The sequence below is a fragment of the Micromys minutus genome, assembly GCF_963924665.1.
Source record: "Micromys minutus genome assembly, chromosome: 11".
Taxonomy (NCBI): domain Eukaryota; kingdom Metazoa; phylum Chordata; class Mammalia; order Rodentia; family Muridae; genus Micromys; species Micromys minutus.
The window spans coordinates 52,021,503-52,041,397 of NC_137980.1; the positions used below are offsets into that span (position 1 = coordinate 52,021,503).

At 48.0% G+C, this 19,895-nt stretch overlaps 2 protein-coding genes across 3 annotated transcripts in view; one reads left to right on the forward strand and one right to left on the reverse strand.

Moving 5' to 3' along the window:
- The window catches only part of PIGU (phosphatidylinositol glycan anchor biosynthesis class U), a 68,656-nt gene extending 50,556 nt beyond the window's left edge, over positions 1-18,100 (forward strand). For both annotated transcript variants that reach the window (XM_080925050.1, XM_080925051.1), the window contains 3 exons: positions 958-1,082; positions 5,030-5,172; positions 17,694-18,100. In XM_080925050.1, coding sequence (XP_080781176.1) covers positions 958-1,082; positions 5,030-5,172; positions 17,694-17,807 — 382 coding nt within the window. In that variant the 3' untranslated portion in view covers positions 17,808-18,100. The remainder of the gene's footprint in view (positions 1-957; positions 1,083-5,029; positions 5,173-17,693) is intronic.
- Positions 18,101-18,219: 119 nt separating this feature from the next.
- On the reverse strand, positions 18,220-19,895 carry MAP1LC3A (microtubule associated protein 1 light chain 3 alpha). The gene is made up of 4 exons (XM_080924949.1): positions 19,633-19,895; positions 19,268-19,323; positions 19,078-19,184; positions 18,220-18,798 (listed from the first exon to the last, which is right to left on the reverse strand). Exons 1-4 carry the CDS (start codon positions 19,670-19,672, stop codon positions 18,636-18,638), a joined length of 366 nt encoding a protein of 121 aa, XP_080781075.1. The 5' UTR covers positions 19,673-19,895; the 3' UTR covers positions 18,220-18,635.

A 19,895-nucleotide genomic window follows, 5' to 3' on the forward strand; every position in this document is an offset into this window, starting at 1 on the left:
AACGTCTCTGGGAAGGACAGGGAACAAGATCTCTGCCTAGAGGGCTGACCGTGGTGCTGTGAGGAGCCTCTGAGATGACAAAGGAGAAACTTTGCACAGAACTCAGCATAGACAAAGGCTCATGAAAGAGGAGCCATGGAAGTTTATTAATTTAAACCAATTTTAGCTGTTACTAGTTGAAGGTCAGACATGGTACCTGTCTGAAATCCAGAATCTAGGAAGGAGAGGCAAGAGAATCATGAGTTCAAGGCTAGCGTCATCTACATAGTGAGTTGGAGTCCAGTCTGTGCTACATGAGACCCAATATCCAAAACAAACAAACAAACAAACAAACAAAAAGTCTGGCCCCTGAATAACTAAAAACTCTTGAGTGTAACTCTGACCTTATTGCCAGTGAGCAAGTCATGAGCCAACAGTCACTTCCTGTCTTGGGACCTGTTGATAGCAACCTTTGCTGATTTCTCTTGACAAGCAGTCATTTAGTCCACTAATAAGGAATGTTAACTTTTTTTTTTTTTTTTTTGAGACATATCCTTTTGTGTGTGTGTGTGTGTGCCCTTGGCCGCCCTGGAACTTACTCTGCCTCCTAAAACCTGGGGTTAAAGGAAGGTGTGCGCAACCACCACCCAGATAAGGAATGCTAACTTAATTTGCTTTCTTGCTTTGGTTCCTGGGATCAGGCCCAAACCTAGTTCAGATAGGAGGAAGCAACTGGTGTCAGTGTGTCCCTGTCAACTGGCTTACTGGTGTTTGTCTGGTCTTCTTGGCCACCTCTGCGCATTTGATGTCTGCAGTTTTCTGCCCTGCTCCTGGGGACTGGCCCATCAATGCCTTGTAAGCAGTAAGGCAGCCTTGGCCTGAGGTATCCCTAGGGAGACTCTTGGTTCGTGTGGTAGGATCAGTGGACCTAGTCCCCGGCTGATCTCTCTGCCTGTTTGTCTCCCCTGCCCTCTCTAGGGAGCACCCCATCTTCTTCATGTTCATTCAGATTGCCATCATCTCTATCTTCAAGTCCTATCCAACTGTGGGCGATGTGGCCCTCTACATGGCGTTCTTCCCTGTGTGGAGCCATCTCTACAGATGTGAGTATTCTGACTTTCTTCACGGGGAAAGATTCCGGTGCCGCTAACTGCTTGGTGAAACTGCTGGGAGAAGGGAGTTGATGTGCATTTACTGGGCACCTGATGTGCTAGCAACACCAAGAAAGAGGGAGCAATCTGAAGCATGCATGTGCCTCTGTGCCCCCTGCTACTGTGACCAGTGATGGAAAGACAAAGAACTGTCACCTAGAGCATGTCACTGTTCCTAACAGCTGTTGCTCATTTTGTCTGTGCATCAGCTTTGGAGGTAAGTATCTCCGTTAAGACAGATGAGAAAACCAAGGTATAGAAAGATAGAGCCACTTGTTCAAGGTTATGTGACTACTAAATAGAAAGACTAGGACTGGAGCCTAGCTCTGTGGGCCTTGCCCAGTGCAGCCCAGCTTTAGTGTTTGTGATGATGACCATGTCTAGTCTGGATTCTAGTAGAGTGGCTAGTAAGATCACAGAGACTGAGTTCTTTCCTTCTTTCCCCCCTACTCCCAGCTTTTTGAAATGGGGTTTCGTATTGCCCAGACTGGCCTTAAGCTCACTGTGTCGCTGAAGATTACCCTCAACTTCTGATCCTTCTGCCTTCACCTCTCAGATCCAGGGTTACTGGTGGATACTGGCATGGATGCTGGCATGCACAAATTTTTTTCCATGGGTTTGTTTGTTTGTTTGTTTGAGACAGAGCCTAGATTGTAGCCAAGGCTATCCTGAAATTTACTTTGTAGCTTAGGCTATCCTAAAATTAGGAGTCATCTTCCTGTCTTAACTTTCTGAATACTGAGATTATAAAGAAGAGCTATGGTGTCAGTAGAAACTGAAATTCTCCTTTAAAATCAGATATAGGAAGCCGCGTGTGGCCAGGCTTCCTGTAGTCTTGGCTAGGAACATTAGACTTCCTGCTTCCTACAAAGACCCCTCAGTCCTGCCCATCTCTCTTGAGGCTCCCTTAGGCTCCCTTTGCCCTTGTATTTCCAACACCCAACATGGATCCTAACACAAACGAATCAGCAAATGACTGGACAATATGGCACACGACTTTAATTCCAGGACTTGGGAGGCAGAGGCAGGTGGATCTCTGAGTTTGAGGACAGCCAAGGCTACACAGAGAAACCCTGTCTTGAAAAAACAACAACTGGGGCTGGTGAGATGGCTCAGTGGTTAAGAGCACTGACTGCTCTTCCAGAGGTCCTGAGTTCTACTCCCAGCAACCACATGGTGGCTCACATCTGTAATGGGATCTGATGCCCTCTTCTGGTGTGTCTGAAGTCAGCTAGAGAGTACTCATATAGATAAAATAAATAAAATAAAAAAGAAAGAAAGAAAACAACAACAATCAAAAGAGGAAAAAAAAAAAAGAATCTGCAAAAGAAGGCTGTTGAAACCTCCTCTTGAAGGAAACAGAGCCCAGTTACCCTCTGACTCTCTTTGGGGACCTGTGATACACAGCCAAGAGTCAAAAGTGAACTACTGGAGCAAGCTTCCCAAGAAGATAGTTCTTGTTGTTTTGAGTTTGTCTGTGTCAACCAGGAAGTGAAACTGAGCAGCTGCAAGTAGGAAACCTGCCTGCAAGAGCAGCCCAAAGTGAAGGTAAACAGCAGAGTGGGCGGGCCAGGCCCAGCCCAGGCGACCAATCTGAGCTGATTGAGAGGAGTCAGCAGCATCTTTTGCTGTGACATCCTCATTTCACAGATGAGAGTCACCCAGTGATGAATCACAAGGCAATCAGGATATATAGACATGCCTTGGTCTGTGGGAGGGCAGAGCGTCAGGCACTGGTCTTTCCCTGTCAAACCAGGTTGTTTTCCTTAGTTGTCTGTCCTGAAGAGGGCATTGCCCTTTCTCAGAGGCCTTGTGTAGCAATCTCCGGTTGCTGAATTCAGTGTGTAGACAGACTGCCTACAGCTTGAGTCTACACCCTGCCTTTCCCAGGCAGCCATGTGAGCCTTTCTGAGACTCTGGATGTTCCTTTTCCATCCATGAGATGAAGAGAGTAAGTGGAGCTTCCTGGTATGGATCTGTAACCCCAACACTTAAGAGGCTGAAGCAGGAGGATAGCAAGTTTGAGGTTAGCCAGGGCTACAAAAGGGAATTCCAGGAAAAAAAAAGTATTTGTCATGTTTTTATTTTTAAGTTTGAGAAAGAAAATATGTTACTAGCATTGCAGTTATCATCAGTGATAATTACCCAGAGACATTCCCTGCATATTCCACCATCAAAGCTACTGGCCTAGCAACCACAGACATTGAAATAAATTATTTTATACCCACAGAGATGATGGGGCAAAGGAGGAGGAAATTTCCAGAAACCTGGATGACCTTATAGGCTCTGTGAAGTAGAAGCAGTCATCAACTGGTTGGGCAGGGAGTTCTAGACACAGCGTATCCTAAGTTCCTGTAGAGATTAGTGGTCAGCATGCGTTGGACTGTATGCATTGTCCAGGGACGACTCATGTTTGGAGCACCGATTTGAGACTTGTCATCTGTGACTTGTTATGCTCACTAAATGACTTTAGCTCTGGCCTTGGGCCCCCTGAGTAGACATTTTGTGAAGTCTTTTGTTCTGGTTGCATATAGTTAGTGTTGTAAGATGTCCCATTGAAATACTAGCTGCCAGTATGGATCTCCCTGTTTCCACCTCAGCTGTTTCCTTGTACTGGACAGTGGGTGAGCAAAGAAGACTAGGCCTGGACATGCCTTTAATCCCAACACTGGGGGGGGAGGGGTAGAGGCAGGTGGATCTTTTGAGTTTAAAACCCGCCTGGTTTACTGAGTGAGTTTTGTTTTCAAAACAAAAACAGACAAATAAATACATTGCAGTCATTGGCTTCTGCAGCCTTGAGTCAGGATGAGTCAGACAAGACAAATGCATACTTGTGGTATTAGAGAACAGCCTGCTGGCAGAGCTGGTGCCAGCCTGCAGTGGTCCAGCTGCAAGGCGAGCTACCACAGGGCTGGAGTCGAACATGTGCTGTATTTTTTTTTTTAATTAAATTAACTATTGTGTAAAAGTGAAAGAATGTTGATTAAAATACAAATAAGTTATAATTATTATGCTGTAAGTTTCTATGTATCTATCATGTAATACAAGAAAAGAATCATCTCTTTAACCTTTGAAGCCCCCTAATTTCCTCTGTGACCCTCCCAATGAGACCAGATACTTTAGGTACATTTTATTTTGGAAGCCTGAGAGGGAAAGGGCCCTGTCAGAAGTCTCTGTTGTTCAGTGTGGTGTGGCAGACTGGATAAGCCACCCAGTGACTATCTGGGGAACTTGACTCCATCTGACCTAGCAGGTCCGATGAAGGGTGTAGGTCCTGGTCATGTCTGACGCGTCCTGGTGCCTGGAACAAGCTGTACTGTGCCCAGGCCCCAGGTCCATCTGCTCTGGCATAGAGCCTTAATTTTTCAGCCGTCCAGCCAGCGGGAGTGAGGAGCAGTTCCCTGTTCCTGCAAAGGTCACCACTGGCCTAAGTCCAACTGGATGCCAGCGAAGGTCTTCCAAGTACATTGAAATGTCTCTTTGAAGCCCGGAGGCTGCACTCATGACCTCTCATTTTTGTACTGAGGTCTCTTTCCTGTCACCCATCTGAAGCCTTTGTCTCTGGCCATGTTGTACCCAAGAGGGGAGGGTGAAGAGTAGGAGACAGGTGTCTTCATGAAATGGCCTCGCTTTTATTCTTAGAAGCATTCACAGAATTACTGCTTGTGGCCGGTTTTAAGGCAGACAAGCCTGAGGTGGGAAGAAAGTCTTTAAATACAGATTCCCAGAAGTTATGGGCATGGGGAGCCATTGACCTGGGTCTGAGATTTGCTCCTAGCACACAGTGTCTCTGGGAGTGCTCTACCTTTGAGCCATCTGAGCTCCCTGTCCTGTGACTGTCACAGCAAACAGAGGGTCAGAGACTGAGTTCTGGGCTAACTGACTCCCTGTCTTTGCAGTCCTACGGAACATCTTCGTCCTCAGCTGCATCATCATCGTCTGCTCTCTTCTCTTCCCTGTCCTGTGGCACCTGTGGATTTATGCAGGAAGTGCCAACTCTAATTTCTTTTATGCCATCACACTGACCTTCAATGTTGGGCAGGTAAGAGTTGAGGGTAGCACAGGGTCAGGGCATCATTTTGAGTCTCAGGCTGTCAGCTGAGGCCCTGGGTTCCCACCCTGTAGTTTGGAACATGCAGGGGTATCGGGAGAGGGGTGTAGTTGCTCTGTCATGGAGCTCACTTGGGTGGAACGGACAGGAAAATGAACTGCAGGAAGTTGAATCTGGCGTACATGTATTAGATATCGTGCTGAGAGTTGCTTTAGTAAATCCTTGTAACAAATCTAGAGAAAGATAGTGTTATCCATAGCTTGCAGTTGAGGGACTGAGGCTCTCCTTCATGGTCAGTGGAGTTAAGAAACAAATTCAGGTAAGCCCCAACTTCAGAGGCACCCCGCTTTTATAAATGTGCCCTGTTAGCATTGATGAAGTGTATGGTGAATAGGTCAATGTGAAGACATCTTTGTGGGTTTTGAGGATGGTAAAAGCAAAGGCAAGGAGCTTAGCAATAAGACAAATTGGCTGTTGGGTGCCCAGTAAAACAACGTGTCTCATATGGTTCCGGCCAGCTTCCAAGTAACTATGTAGCCAAGGATGACCTTCATCTTCTGATCCTCCTGCCTCTACCTCCTGAGTTTTCACCATCCCCAATTTATGCAGTGCTGAGGGTAGAACCCAGGGCTTCCTGGATGTTTGGCAAGCACTCTAACACTGAGCTACTTCCCTGGCCCCTGTTGTTTTGTTTGTTTGTTTGTTTTATGTGTATAGGTTTTTTTAAGGTTTATTTTATTCATAGGAGTACATTGTAGTGTCTTCACACACACCAGAAGAGGGCATCAGATCCCATTACAGATGGTTGTGAGCCACCATGTGGTTGCTGGGGATTGAACTCAGGACCTCTGGAAGAGTAGTCAGTGCTCTTAACCACTTAGCCATTTTTCCAACCCCTGTTGTTTTATTCTTAAAAGGATCCCTAATTCTCACTTTTTAGATCTTGTTTCAGTATGGAAAACAAAAGCAGAGACTTGTACTTGTAGCTAGCTTTCCTGGAGGTCTGGAAAGGCCTCTGTGGAGTCGTCCATTCTTCCTGAGTTCTCTTGTTCAATCTGCCATGTTCTTTCATGTCAGGCTCTGCTCACATTGTTGAGGTCTTCAAAGACTCAGCTCCATCACTGTCGATCACTTTATCACCATTGGCATAGCCAGGCGTTTCCTGCATAGTAGACGGGGTGGGAGCAGAACTGTTTGGAGACTAATGGTCGAAAGAATAGGTCCCAGCAACTTTCTTAGGATTAGCAGTTGTGGGACAGGCCATGGGAAGGAGCTTAAGCTTTTACTAGAGTGTTGGTGGGACTGGTGTTTTCTGTGTGGCTGTTGCTGAAGGATTTTCATCCAGTTCAACCATACGTGGTGTATGAACACCAAGAGAGAGGTCTCAGCCCTCGTGGTAGTTTCTGATGGTGAGTAAGCAGTGTCTCTACTCATGTCCTGTCAGGGTAGATATCTGCAGGATTCAGTGCAGTGTCTAAAATAACCCAAAGGCTGGGGTGATACTTGTGCTTCCCAGAACCTTTCTTTTGCACATATCGCAGCATTTGCCTGTGATGAGCTTGGAGCTGCTTGGCCTCTGGGGCAGCTGGTAAGCTCCACAGAATAGTTTTCAGCCTGTTTTGTATTGGCTCTCTAGTTTTGCTCAAGAAGTGAAATTGGCAGTGCTTTTTGAGGCAGCCATGTGACTGATCACAGCTTTCTCTTCTGTGGCTGACCCAATGAGAGGAGGTCCCATAATTCCAGGGGAGACTTAACTAGTGGGAAAGAGACCGAAGGCAGCAGGCCTAAGTCTGTTTGTAGCTGGACTGTAGAGAACAGCCCAAGTCTCGGTATCACTTCTTACCTGTAAAGGTTAAAAAGCAAACAAAGAGAACAAAACTCCTTTATCATTACTGTATATGTATGCTTGCTGTAGGAGGTCAAAAGAGAGCATCAGATTTCTTAGAGCTGGAGTTATAGGAGGATTGAGCCACCAAATGTACCTCCTGGGACCCAAACTTTTGTCCTTAGCCAGAGCAGAAAGCACTCTTAAGCTCTGAGCCCCCAACCTTATGTTTTGAGAACAGTCTCTCACCAGAACTCGGGGCTTACCAAGTTAAGTTAGGTGAGTCCCCCGGATCGTCTTGTCCGCTTCTCCGGCTCTGGGATTACAAGGCTATGCCACCAGGTCTGGCTCTATGTGGGTGCTGGAAATCAACCCCATGCTTTTACGCTTGCACATGGAGTACTTACTGTATCGAGGTATCTCTTTAGCTTCGTCACTTTTTACTTTTATTTATTCATTTGTTTATTTTCATTTTATGTGTTTGAATGTTTCACCTTTATGTGTGTATGTGTATCTGGTGTGTTCCTGGTGCCCATGGAGGCCAAGGCTTCCCTGTAATTGGAGTTATAAATGTTGTTAGCCACCACAAGAGTGCTGGGTTGAACCTGAGTCCTCTAGAAGAGCAGCCAGTGCTTTTAACCAAAGAGCTATTTTCCAGCCCCCATTTCTTACCTTTTAAAAACATTTTGAATGCATTTTTAATCACATAAGTAATACATTTACTGTTGTTACGGGAAAGAAGTCAAAAAATGTGAAATGGAAAATAAAGTTCCAAGGTTAGGACTGTAGCTCAGCAGTGACGTGCTTAAGTAGCAAGCTTGAAGCCCAAGGTTAAATCCCCAGTGTGGCGATCTGATGGGCGTGGTGGAACGTGGCTTTAAGCACCACACTGAGGAGCAAGATCAGGAATTATGTGCCACTTTTTCCTATGAAACAAGTTCAAGGCTTCCCTGGATTACTAGAAACACTGTCTCAAAACAAACAAATAGAAGTCTTTATTGGGATTTGGGAATGTACTCAAGTGTATAGCATTTGCTTAACAGTCTTTATGCTGGAGAGGTGTGTGCGCGCGCGTGCGCGCGTGTCTGTGTGTGTGTGTGTGTGTGTGTATGTGTGTGTGTGTGTGTGGGTGTGTGTGTGTGTGTGGGGGGGGTGTGTGTATGTGTGTGTGTGGGTGTGTGTATGTGTGTGTGTGTGGGGGGGGTGTGTATGTGTGTGTGTGGGGGTGTGTGGGTGGGGAGGGGGAGACCACAGGTTGATGTTGGGTGTCTTCTTCAGTCACCCTTCACCTTATTTTTTGAGGCAGCACTTCTCCCTGAACCTACACTTGCCACCTCAGCTAGATGGGCTAGCCAGCGAGCTCTAGGGGTCCTGCCTTTGCTTCCCGAGTGCTGTGATGAGTGTGTGTTACTACATGTGGCTTGTGACCCAGTTCCTGGGGAGTGAATTCAGGTTCTCCTGCTGTGCTTTATCAACTGAGCTATCTCCTAGCCACCCCATTCCCCTGCACTACTAGTTAGCCTGTGCTAGCCCCTAACTCTTGGAGATCTTCCTGCCTTAGCTTCCCAAGTGCTGGAATTATAGGTGTTTGCCACCACACTTATTTTTATTTAGCGTTCCTAAGACCCCGAGTTTGATATCTAGCATTACCAAGGGGGAGGAGGTAGGGAAGAAAGGTAGGAAAGCAAAGAAAAAAAGGTTCTACCTCTCCCCTCCTTTCCACCCAGAATAGAAATTGGCCATCTGGTCATGCATTTGGTGTGGGTTGTGTCTTTTAGGGTTTATACATTTACAGACAGCTGTCAAAACATTTGTATACAAGAAGAGCCTTTGGTTTGAGTCAAAAACATCTAATCTGCAAACTGCTCCTGGACTTAGTGTTTTCATAAAAATCACTCATCTTGAGATTTAAAAAATAAAATTTAAAAACTGTTTCAAACTGAGTCTTGTTGGGTATAGTAGCACACACCTTTAATTCTAACATTTGGGAAGCAAACGCAGATAGATCTCTGTGAGTTTGAAATCAGCCTGGTCTAATTGAGAGTTCCAGGCTAGTCAGAACTACATAGTAAGACCTTATCTCAAAACAAACAAACCGGATTGAGAGAGACAGCTCAGCAGTTAATAGCACTGACTATTCTTGCAAAAGACTGGGGTTCAATTCCCAGCACCCACATGGTGGCTCACTACTCTGGGGGACCTGATGTCCTTCTCTGTGTTATACAGGCACAATACTCATATACATAAAATGATAATAATTTGAAAAAGGAAACAGGGTTTTACGTATCCAAGACTGGCCTTGACCTTCTGTGTCGCTGAGGACGACCTTGAACTTGATCCTTAATATGCCTCTGAACGTTGAGAAGGAGAACAGGCAGATGCTGCCATGCCTAGTTTTATGTTATGCTGAGGACTGAGCACAGGTTTCATGCATGCTAAACACGCACTCTGCCGACTGCTACATCCTCAGCCTTTTGAGATGAGTGCTTGTAGTGACCCCACCACATTCCTTGGGTAGGCAACGCTGTGATTTACTTGACCAGGTGACCCTCTGCTGTTAGGGTTTGATGTTGCTTCTGGTTATTTTGCTACTTGAAATGGAAGAGGCTCTTGTATTCTCCCACATAGCATTGCTTTTAGGGTAGATTTTAAGTGGTAGCATTTGCAGAATCAGAAGGCATGTGAATGTTCTATTTTTGGAAGATGTTAGCAAGCTGCTATTCAGATTGTGCCTGCCAGCAGAGGTCCAGATAACCCCTTAAGCTGGGAGACTGTCAGGCAACTTACATACCTGTCATTGCCACTGCCACCAGATCAGTAAACGGCTGTGTCAGGAAGGAGCATTGGTTTACTGGGTTGTCACTCTAAACTTACTTATTGTCCTGAGCTGGGTTTGGTGGCACAAAACTGTATTTTGATATTTTGGAGGCTGAGGTATGAGGAGTACCTTAGTTCAAGCCCAGCCTAGTCTATGTAGAAAGACTAAAATAAAATGAAAATAAAACAAAGATTATTAACCTGGAATGCTGACTAAAGAAGAGACCATCACAGGAAGAGGATACTGCCCCTGTCCTTGGACCTGTGGATGCACTGGGTGTAGATACTTGGCATTTAGACTTTTCTTATTAGTTTGGTACCACCTTAGGTCTCTCATGCCTTGTCGTCTACTTATTACTGTAGGTGTGTGATACATGTGCCATCACAAGTGTGTGGGGTCAAAGATGTGCATAGTTGGTTGAAGAATCTAGTAGGAACAAGACAGCTTTTCTGTTGATAGGCCAGGGGGACAAAGAGTAGCAACTGGGTCCTTCAGACTAGGAAAGCAAGAAGGAAAGGGAAGCTGGGTGTGGTGGCTGATACTTGTAATCCCAGCACTTGGGAGGCAGAGGCTGTATGGTTCTCATTTTCAAACTAGCCCAAGCTGCATGGGGGAAGTCAAACTAGTCTGTACATACCAAGACCTTGCCTTGGGGAGGGAAAAAGTGATGGAGGGAAGGAGTGTGAGGGTCGAGAGGGAAAGGTGGAGGTGCCAAAGTTAGTTTGCAGCTGTCTTCACTCTCTCCTCTTTGTCCAAACCTGGCCTCTTCATGTCCTCCACTCCCAAGCCCAGTCCTTCTGAGCTGGCATTTCTCCTGAGATAGCACGCATGCGGGGACATGCGCACAGCAGCCTGCTCTTAGGAACACCTTCTTAGCAAGGAAAGCTGTATTCGTCTGGCTTCTGTCCCTCCCTGGCACAGGAAGGTAGGAGCTGTCAGTGTAGCAAAAGGCTGCAGGTTCCAGACAGGTGCTCAGAACCCAGACCATCACTGACACAGTCAGCTTTATTTATATAGAGTGTGTGGAACACCTTGAGTTCTGTTAAAGTCTTGCTCTGTTCATTTTGAAAAGTATCATGTCCTATTACAGAATGGATGGAGCAATTGCTCTAGTGACTAAGGCTTTGTTCTCTTTCTTGAGGCCATTAAGGATTTTTTCATCATGTGGTACACATCATTTGGTAATTACCATTACCTGAGAGTCAGTTACAGGAAATGACAATAGCAAACCATCTAATGAGGCTGTGTGCTTGTGTGTGCATGTGTGTGCTTGTGTGTGTGTGCTTGAGTGTGGGAGAGCAGATGAAACCACTGGTGACTTTTAGCCGGTGACTTCACTTTGCAGATTCCAGTGATAATCCCCACATCATACAGTGTTGTGTGGGTTTGATGTAACCTGACTCCTGTTGTTGACTTCAGTTACCTGCTGGCAAGTGAAGAGTGTTTGCTTCAGGTACATGCAGCAAACTCCTAGGACGGCATTCAGGCTTATTTCTCTCCCATTTAAAACTTTGGACAGGGTCCTGTACCCAGCCTTACCTCTAGCTTGCTATAGAACTGAAGCTGGCCTTAAATTCCTCATCTCCCAGCCTTTACCTCCCAAATGCTGGGATTATGTGTATAACAAATTGATCAGTGACTTATGCACACACACCCTCACACACATGCACACACACCCTCACACACATGCACACACAAGCACGGTCCCAACCACCCTAAATAAATTTAAGAACAGAAAGCTCACGACTTTAAAATTATAATTGACGGTGGCTCATGCTTAAGGAGGGTTTACAGCAAGCTGTCCCGTGTGATCTCTTTAATCTGGATCATGTGCTTGTTCGCCCTTCTGAGTCTTTCTCCATGTGTTTACAAGCACTCACAGAGAGCTTGTGTATATGTGTGTGTGTTCTTTAAAATGAAGTATCTTCTTGTTTCTCTTAAGAAAACACCTTTGCAAAGCTTCCTTTGCTTGTATGTGAGAGGAGCCTATTAGATTTAAGACCTGTAGGAGAGAGCTCATTGTGCTTCTTACACAGAACTACTGCTCTCTATAGCCCTGCAGGTGAAGGAGTCATAGCCTTCAAAACAGTGTGGTGGGGTCAGCGTTGGGCTGGGAGCCTGGAGCATGAAGCCAGGCTGGGAGTGCTTCTCGGTGAAGTGGTTTCTAATACCGTTCTGGGGAACATGTAGACTCCAGGGGCTTCTAGGAGGAAGGGGGAGAAAGAGAGAAGGGGAAATCGGAGAGAGTAATGCTTTGTGCTTTCTGACAGAATGGGAACATCAGGGTTGCAGTGGTCAGAGCTACTTGGCCCCTGGGGACCTCATTCTAAGGTTCAGACTGAGCCATTAGTTTTCAACCAAGGATAAATGTGACTAGATCCAGACTCTGCAAACAGCATACTGCCAGGAGGAAAAGAGCTTTCAGCCTGGAATCCGGGTGTGGAGGAGGCTGCTGTAGTCTGTCGAGAGTCTATACTGTGGTTTCTTTATTTGGACTCATTATGGTGTTGGACGAGAATGTTTTTGAGACTACTGTCCTACCTGCTAACACTGACTTGAGGCTCAGTGATTTCTTTGTTTTTGAGGCAAACTCCCTTTCTTATAGCCCAGGCTGGCCTCAGACTTACTAAGTGGCTGAGAATGACCATGGCTTTCTGACCCTCCTACTTCCACCTCAGGTGACACCACACCCCCTCTCCTTGCTGTTTTGCATCTTTAGAGTTGGAAGGTGAGGCCCCATCCTTTGCAGTGTCCTCTGGGTGTGAGTGGGTAGGTCCATGCCGGTAGCCAAGGAAGCAGCTGTTTGCCAGCTATAGCAACCAGTTAAAGTCCCCAAGATCATTAGTGTCTCCAACAGAAGAGGCTGAGGGAGTCAAGACACACTGAGGTGATCACATCTGTTTCCAGGAGGCTGAAGTCTAGATGCTGATTGGTTAAGGTGGATGAAGTCTAGGTGCTGATTGGTTAAGGTGGATAAACCAATTGGCTCTGAAGTCATAAGCTTATTTGCCTTTTCCAAAAAGAACCGAGTAGAGTAACAGAGCTGTAACCTGGGGAGAACACCACAGTATTTGTTAGGGCATGGAGTATCAGCCAGCCCTGGCCACTGCTAAACAAACCTAAGAGGTGTAAGATGACAGAAAGAACTCAGCGTGTTGGGCATAGACAGGCAGGGCTGATGGCGAAGCCTGACTTTTGACTCATATATTGTGACCCTGGGTTATATAAATGGGCCTCAGCCACAGGAGGACCTGGCCTGGGACAGATACTTAGAAAATGTTTGTTTCTGGCTCTCTTCTGTCACATCTGAGCTGAAGCACGTTCTGAGTCTCATTTCAGTTTTGATTAGATCCACTATGGCCCTGGCTATCTCAAAGTCTCCACTATAGACCAGAGAACAGCCCTGGAGCCTTTCTTATTGCCAAGGAGATGGATGGATGAATGAAATCTCACCAAGCCATGCCTGAAGGGTAATGAATGCCAAAGGGCTAAGAACCAACACATGCACCCAGAGTGTGAGCCCTGTGCTAGGCTTAAGGCTCCGGCGTTAGAGCAGATGCCACCCATGTTGGTTAATGACTGAGCTTGGGGATGTTATGGGGCAGAGGGAAGCTGCAGAGGCTCCTGTCAGTATATGCAGGCATGCATAGCTCAGAAGATACCTCAGGAGCTCGGTGTGGTACAGAGGCTTATGCCTGTATCTGAGCATCCGAGACCTAAACAGGTAGATCACAGTGAGTTCCAGACAGCATGGGCCACAGGTGAGACTCTGTCTTAAAAGCAGTAAAATAAACAATAAAAAGAGAACCTTCGGGCTCAAGAAGTTAGATCAGGGAGACCCTCAAGCCTGCATCCCTCCAGTAGGTTCCTGTGTTGGTGCCAGATGTGGTGGTATACACCTTTGATCCTAGCACACCGGAGACAGAGACAGGTGGATCTCTGAGTTCAAGGGAAACTACCTAGCAAGTTCTAAGCCAAAGCTACACAGTGAGATCCTGCCTAAAACAAAGCAGCTGTGTTATGGTTAGAATGAGCCCTATAGGAAGTGGAATATGGAACACAAGGGAGTGGCTGGGTGATCGGCCACAACAAGCAGGGCAGCATCCGAAAACAGGCCTCGGGTTTGGATTAGGGAAGACCACTATGGTGGATAATAAGCTAGAGCTTTCGTTGCTCTCACTTTATATACAGAGAAAATCATGTTTAAGCAACAGGAAGTCAATTACTAACTTAACTTACGCTTGCTTTTGCTATTCCCTCCCCAACTTGCTCCTGCTCAGAATAGGCAAGGGGCTGTGGGTTTGGAGCTGGTACAGAGCAGGGTGAATCCGAGGATCTCTGAGAAGGTCTTCCTCCCTGTAGTCTTGTTTTTCCAGACAGAACTTTTCTGTGCAGCCCTGGCTGTCCTGGAACTCACTCTGTAGGTTAGGCTGGCCTTGAACTTGGAGATCGCCTGCCCCTCCTCTCAGTGCTGAGATCAGAGGTGTGGGGCACCACTGCCTGGCTCTCTTTGCAGTCGCAGGCCCAGGTTTTCCTCTGAAGTTCCAGCCTAGCACTCTCCCTGTGGCCACAGCGCCCAGCTAGAAGTGCAACAGAAGGTTGTATGTGCAAACGAGTAAGACCTTTTCTACACTCTCTCACAGAAATCCTGGAACGTTGAACTCCATGTACCCACTGCAGAGACCCTAGCAGAGCACTGCGCTGCTTTCTTGGCCACAAAGCTACCGCTTAGGCTACCTTTTATTTATTTTACTGTTATTCTGGGTTTTTACCTTACTAGTTTGGTTTTGTTTTTTTTTGTTTTTTTTTCAGTCTCATGTGGACTAGGTACCTCTCAGGTGCTCAGCAACATGCCCTGCTCCTTTTTAAAACATTGTGTTGCAGGGGTGGGGCATGCACGTGCCACAGCATGCGTGTAGAACTTCTAGGAATCAGTTCTCTCCTACCACCATGTTTGTTCTGGGAACTCACATGTAGAATTAAATATTTACTTACACTTCATTTAAACAATTATTATAGTTACAAATATATTGCCAAAAACACATTTTACCATTTTTTTTTTTAGATTATTTATTTTATGTATATGAGTACACTGTAGCTATCTTCAGATATGCCAGAAGAGGGCATCAGATCCCATTACAGATGTGACAGATGTTGTGAGCCACCATGTGGTTGCTGGGAATTGAACTCAAGACCTCTGAAAGAGCAGCCAGTGCTCTTAACTGCTGAGCCACCTCTCCAGCCCCTGGCCCCACCCCCTTTTTTTGTAGACTGGGCTGGCCTAGAACTTAGAAGGAAGCCTCTGCTTCCTTAATGCTGGAATTAAAGGCATTCTTTATCATGTCTTACCAACCAAAATTTTTTTGAGGTTCCTTGTGTTCTCACATACCATATTTCATGTGGACCAGGTTGGTTTCAGTGCACCGTGTAACCAGGAATGACCGTGAACTGCATGGTCCACCGTCTCCACTGCTTCCTGGCTACACCGTAAGCTTCAGGCCACCTTGGATTACATATTGAGACAGTCTCACTAAAACCAACCAGACTGAGAAGATTCTCTTAAACACTCTTACAGAGTGGGTGCTTGTTCAGCATGCCGAAAGCCATGGATTTGATCTCCAATGCCACATAAAAACAGATTTGTGGCACATCTTTAACCTAAGCACTTGGGAAGTTCGGAAGTTTAAGGAGATTCTCTGATACAAATTGAAGACCATCATGGATTTCAAGAGATTTTGTTTTAAAACAAAACAAGGTGACACACACCTTTAATCCCAGCACTTGGAATGCAGAGGCTGGGGGATTTCTTTGGTCTGTACAGTGTTCCAAGACAACCAAGGCTATATAGAGAGACAAAACAAGAAAAAAACAAAACAGCAAAACCTTCAAAACAGACTAACAAAAAAACCAACAAGAAAAAGACCACAATTGTGTTGGTCTGTTTTGTGTCTCTGGAGAAACCTTGCATTTTAGAATTGTCTTGGTATCACAGAAGGTTGCAGAGTGTATGGAGAGGTGCTGTGTGGTCCACTTGTTTTCCTGCCTTGTTAACACCTTAACTTGCACAGAACTTTTGTTATACCGAGAACCAACGGGGATATTACCATTAATTGAATGGGAGGCTTCACTGGGACATAACTTTTCCAGTCATGCCCCTTCCAGGACTAACCTAGGGGGCCATGATATACTTGGTTGTGTCTCCCAGCATCCTCTGCCCTTTACTTTTCATAACTTTGACAGGCATATGACAGGCACTGCGCAGATCCCCTCACTCAGTAAGGTTAGTCTGATGTTGGTCCTAAGATTGACACTTGTGCATTTTGTTTTTCAAGAATCACCACTTGTTCTAAGTGTTACCCATCCCTGTAACTACCACTTCAGACATTTCCCAGGGCCCCCTGCTTTCAAACTGTCTCCTATGCCAGGCAGCCAGAGGGAGCTTTTCAAACCACAAATCTGACCTGAGTTCTCCCAAAAGTTTCTCATGCTTCAGACTCTTACGAGCTCCATGACCCTGCACCTGGCCCTGCCATCTGTTACAGCATTTCCCTGTACTGCCTTTCTCACCACAGGATTCTGGGTGTTTCCTCTGCCCGTCTCTCCTTCTGCTGTAGGCTCATCTTCCCCAGATTAAGTCCTGACCCCTTGACCTCTCTGCTGATGCAAACTCATTCCAACTGCAACTTCACATTCCACTGTGTGGCACTTGGTGGGCATGCTGTGTCTGCTAAGGAAGGATCCTGAGTGCTCCTGCCACTGCCGTTTACCTGCCCCAACTCAGTCAGACCAGAGTCAGAAGGAGCCAACAGTCCTAGTGCACTGTCACCCTAGAGCCCCAGAGAGGGATAGGATTTGTCTCATTTGCACACTTGACCCCAAAGTCTACAACCTTATTTAGCCCAGTGTGCCTAAGACTGCAATAACTGGAGCTGGCAGGGGAGTGTCCTGCCTTACCAGAGGACAGGCACAGTACTGGAGATACCACAGTTCTCAAAAGGTTAGAGGCTCCGAGAACTAGACCAACCACCTCTTAGTTCACACAGGGAAACTAAGGCCTAGAACATGGCAGGTACTTAGTGAGAGGGGGACAGATCAGAGGTTGACCTTTTGAGCCCTGTCCCAGACAGCTATATACTTTTCTGTAGAAGAGCAGCTAAGACCTTGAAGGGGCCAAAACCAGATAGTCTCCGGATACATTTTTGCATCGGACCAAAGCCATACCTGGAGAGCTGGACTGGGTATGCACTCTTTAAGTGTGTAATGTCCCAAGAGTCCATCCACAAAAGGACATGGAGCCCTGCAGCATATCAGCAAGCCACCAGGCAGCTGTTGGTCAGCATGGTTGAGACAGTAGATACTGACCTTGAGCCCTGAGGTGCTCTCACCCAAACCCTGTCAGGGTAGGTGAGGAACACGTGCAAAACCAGAATCTACAACCCATCAGAGGTGAGCTGGCCAAGTGCTAGGGTTAAAGCTATGCACTACCACCACCTGTCAAATCGTGTTCTCAAGGTAGAATTGCTGAGCTGTGTGCTATGGGAAAATAGTAGGCAATTCTGTGTTCCTGGATAGGTTTGACTAGGAAAGGCTCTATGGGGAGAGCCTGTGGACAGAGGCTGATGCTTGCACCACTGTAAGAACAGAACACTGGCCTGCATTCTCACTGATGGAGGTGTAAACCAGAGAGAACAGAAGGTAGAATGCACACAGCCAGATGACTGTAAGATCTTTCAGGGCTAGGTATGTGCCAAGAGGGAAGGAGGTCCTTGGGCAGGCTTATGGAGTGGGAGATGCCAGGCAGGCACTAACCTGCCTGTCTAAACTAGCAAAGTGCCCTGTGGCCTCTCACACTCTCTCTTTCCTTGCCAGATCCTGCTCATCTCTGACTACTTCTATGCCTTCCTGCGACGGGAGTATTACCTCACACATGGTCTCTACCTGACGGCCAAGGATGGTGCTGAGGCCATGCTTGTACTCAAGTAGCCCTGGCTGGCACAGAGCTGCATGGACAAGAGGGGGAAGGGCCAGAGCTGGGCCAAGTCCCTCATCCAGAGTTGCCAGCAGGCGAGTCCTCAGGCAGAAGATGTTCAGGGTTAGAGAGCTCTGGCACCAAAGGGGACTCATAGCTGGCAACGAGGCCCATGGGGAGAAGCTAGGAGCACCCCACTTGGACCTCCCCACTTTGTGATTGTGCACAGAAAGGAGGGGAAGTAGCCAGTGAGCAGGGCTTTATAGGTTGTGACTACTTAATAAATGTGTGGGTCTTTTTTTCCATTGTTTTTCTGATGCCGTGTGTTCCTGGAGCAGACTGAGCTTGGCCCCTAATACTACCCGGGATCCTGTACAGTCACCTAGCAGCCCTCCCTACTCCCAAACAAGCAGCTGGAGGCAAGGGCCAGGCAGGCCTGAGCAATCTTTATTCTGCAGAAGAAACGACCACAGATCCATACAGATGTCAGGACAAGGGGAGCCAGCCTTTCAGGGGTGGGGCAGGTCCAGGCAGGAGGCAAAGCCTCAGGTGGATGAGGGGCAAGATGGACAGACAGGCAAGGGCCTAAAAATTTGACAAACCCCACAGGGAAGGGATGCTGCTCCCCACCTACTCCCAACCCAGCCAGCACCCAAAAGAGCAACCCTAACACAACTGGCCCAGAACCTACCCAGGCTGATGGCCCCTACCTGGGGGGGAGGGGTGTCACATCTCTGCCTAATCCACTGAGGACTGAAATCACTTAGTTTAGGAGGCAGTACCTCCCTGGGGAGAACCTGACCAGAACTCCTAGCCACCCCACCCCCACCCCTACTCTTCACTCAGAAGCCGAAGGTTTCTTGGGAGGCATAGACCATGTAGAGGAATCCGTCTTCATCCTTCTCCTGTTCGTAGATGTCAGCAATGGGTGTGGATACGCTCACCATGCTGTGCTGGTTCACCAGCAGGAAGAAAGCCTGCGTGGGGTTGAGTTGCAGGCGGCGCCTGTGGAGGCAGGAGGGCATGCCAGGTGAGGAGGCCACCAGTTGGAGGCCTGGATGACCCTCCCAAAATTATTCTGAATCTTCACTTTCTGTCCATCGAAGCCAGAGCTAGAGGCTTTCACCTCTTTACTGAAGCTCACCCCAACCCCGATCATGACCTTTTCCAGCCTCCTAGAACAGGAGCCTGGTGTCCCAAGTCATGTACCCTTGCCCCACTCCATCTCTTCTAGTGGAACCTGGCCCCGCCCCGTCCAAGGCCTATAGGAGGCTGCCCACGCACCGGATGATCTTGACCAACTCGCTCATGTTAACATGGTCTGGGACCAGAAACTTGGTCTTATCCAGGACAGGCAGCTGCTTTTCACCCTTGTAGCGCTCGATGATCACCTGGAAGTGGAGTGGGCGGGAGACTCGTAAGCCAGGGGCGGGACCTGGCAGGGCAGGGCGTGGCTGGGGGGCTAGAGACTCACCGGGATCTTGCTGGGGTGCTGGTCGCGGATCTGCTGCACCTCCTTACAGCGGTCGGCTGCGGACAGAGCTCTGTGTGAGGCCCAGCCGTGCTGAGGCCTCCCGCGACTCCGCCTCGCCGATCCCCGAGGGGCGGCTCCGGGCCCGCCCCGCCCCAGCGCCCGCCCCCGGGGCCCTCGGCTCCACAGCCCTCCATCGGGGGACGCGGTAGGAAGGCGGGCGACCCTGCCAGGCCTTGGGGCCTCTCCACCCGGGGTCCGGCCAGCCGGTGCCTGACGTCATGGGGCTGACGTCACCTGCGGCAATCGGGGTCGACTGGCACCCCCATCCCTCGGTCCCCGATGGCAGTTCACCCCCAGGGCCTCACCGAAGCTGCGCCGCTGCTTGAAAGGCCGGTCGGAGGGCATCGCGCGGGCCCGGCGGGGCGCGCAGCCGGGGCTCCGGGGCGCGCGGTTTAGGGATGTGGCTGCGGTTCGGAGCGCCGGGGGCTCCGGGGCTCGAGCTCAAGGGCTGCGGGGCTCGCGCTGAGCCCGGCGGTGGCGGCTGCGGGAGGTAACTCGCCTGGGTGACGTCAGGTCACAACATTCCTTAAAGGGGAGGCCGGCGCGTCGCTCCCATTGGGCCGACGGA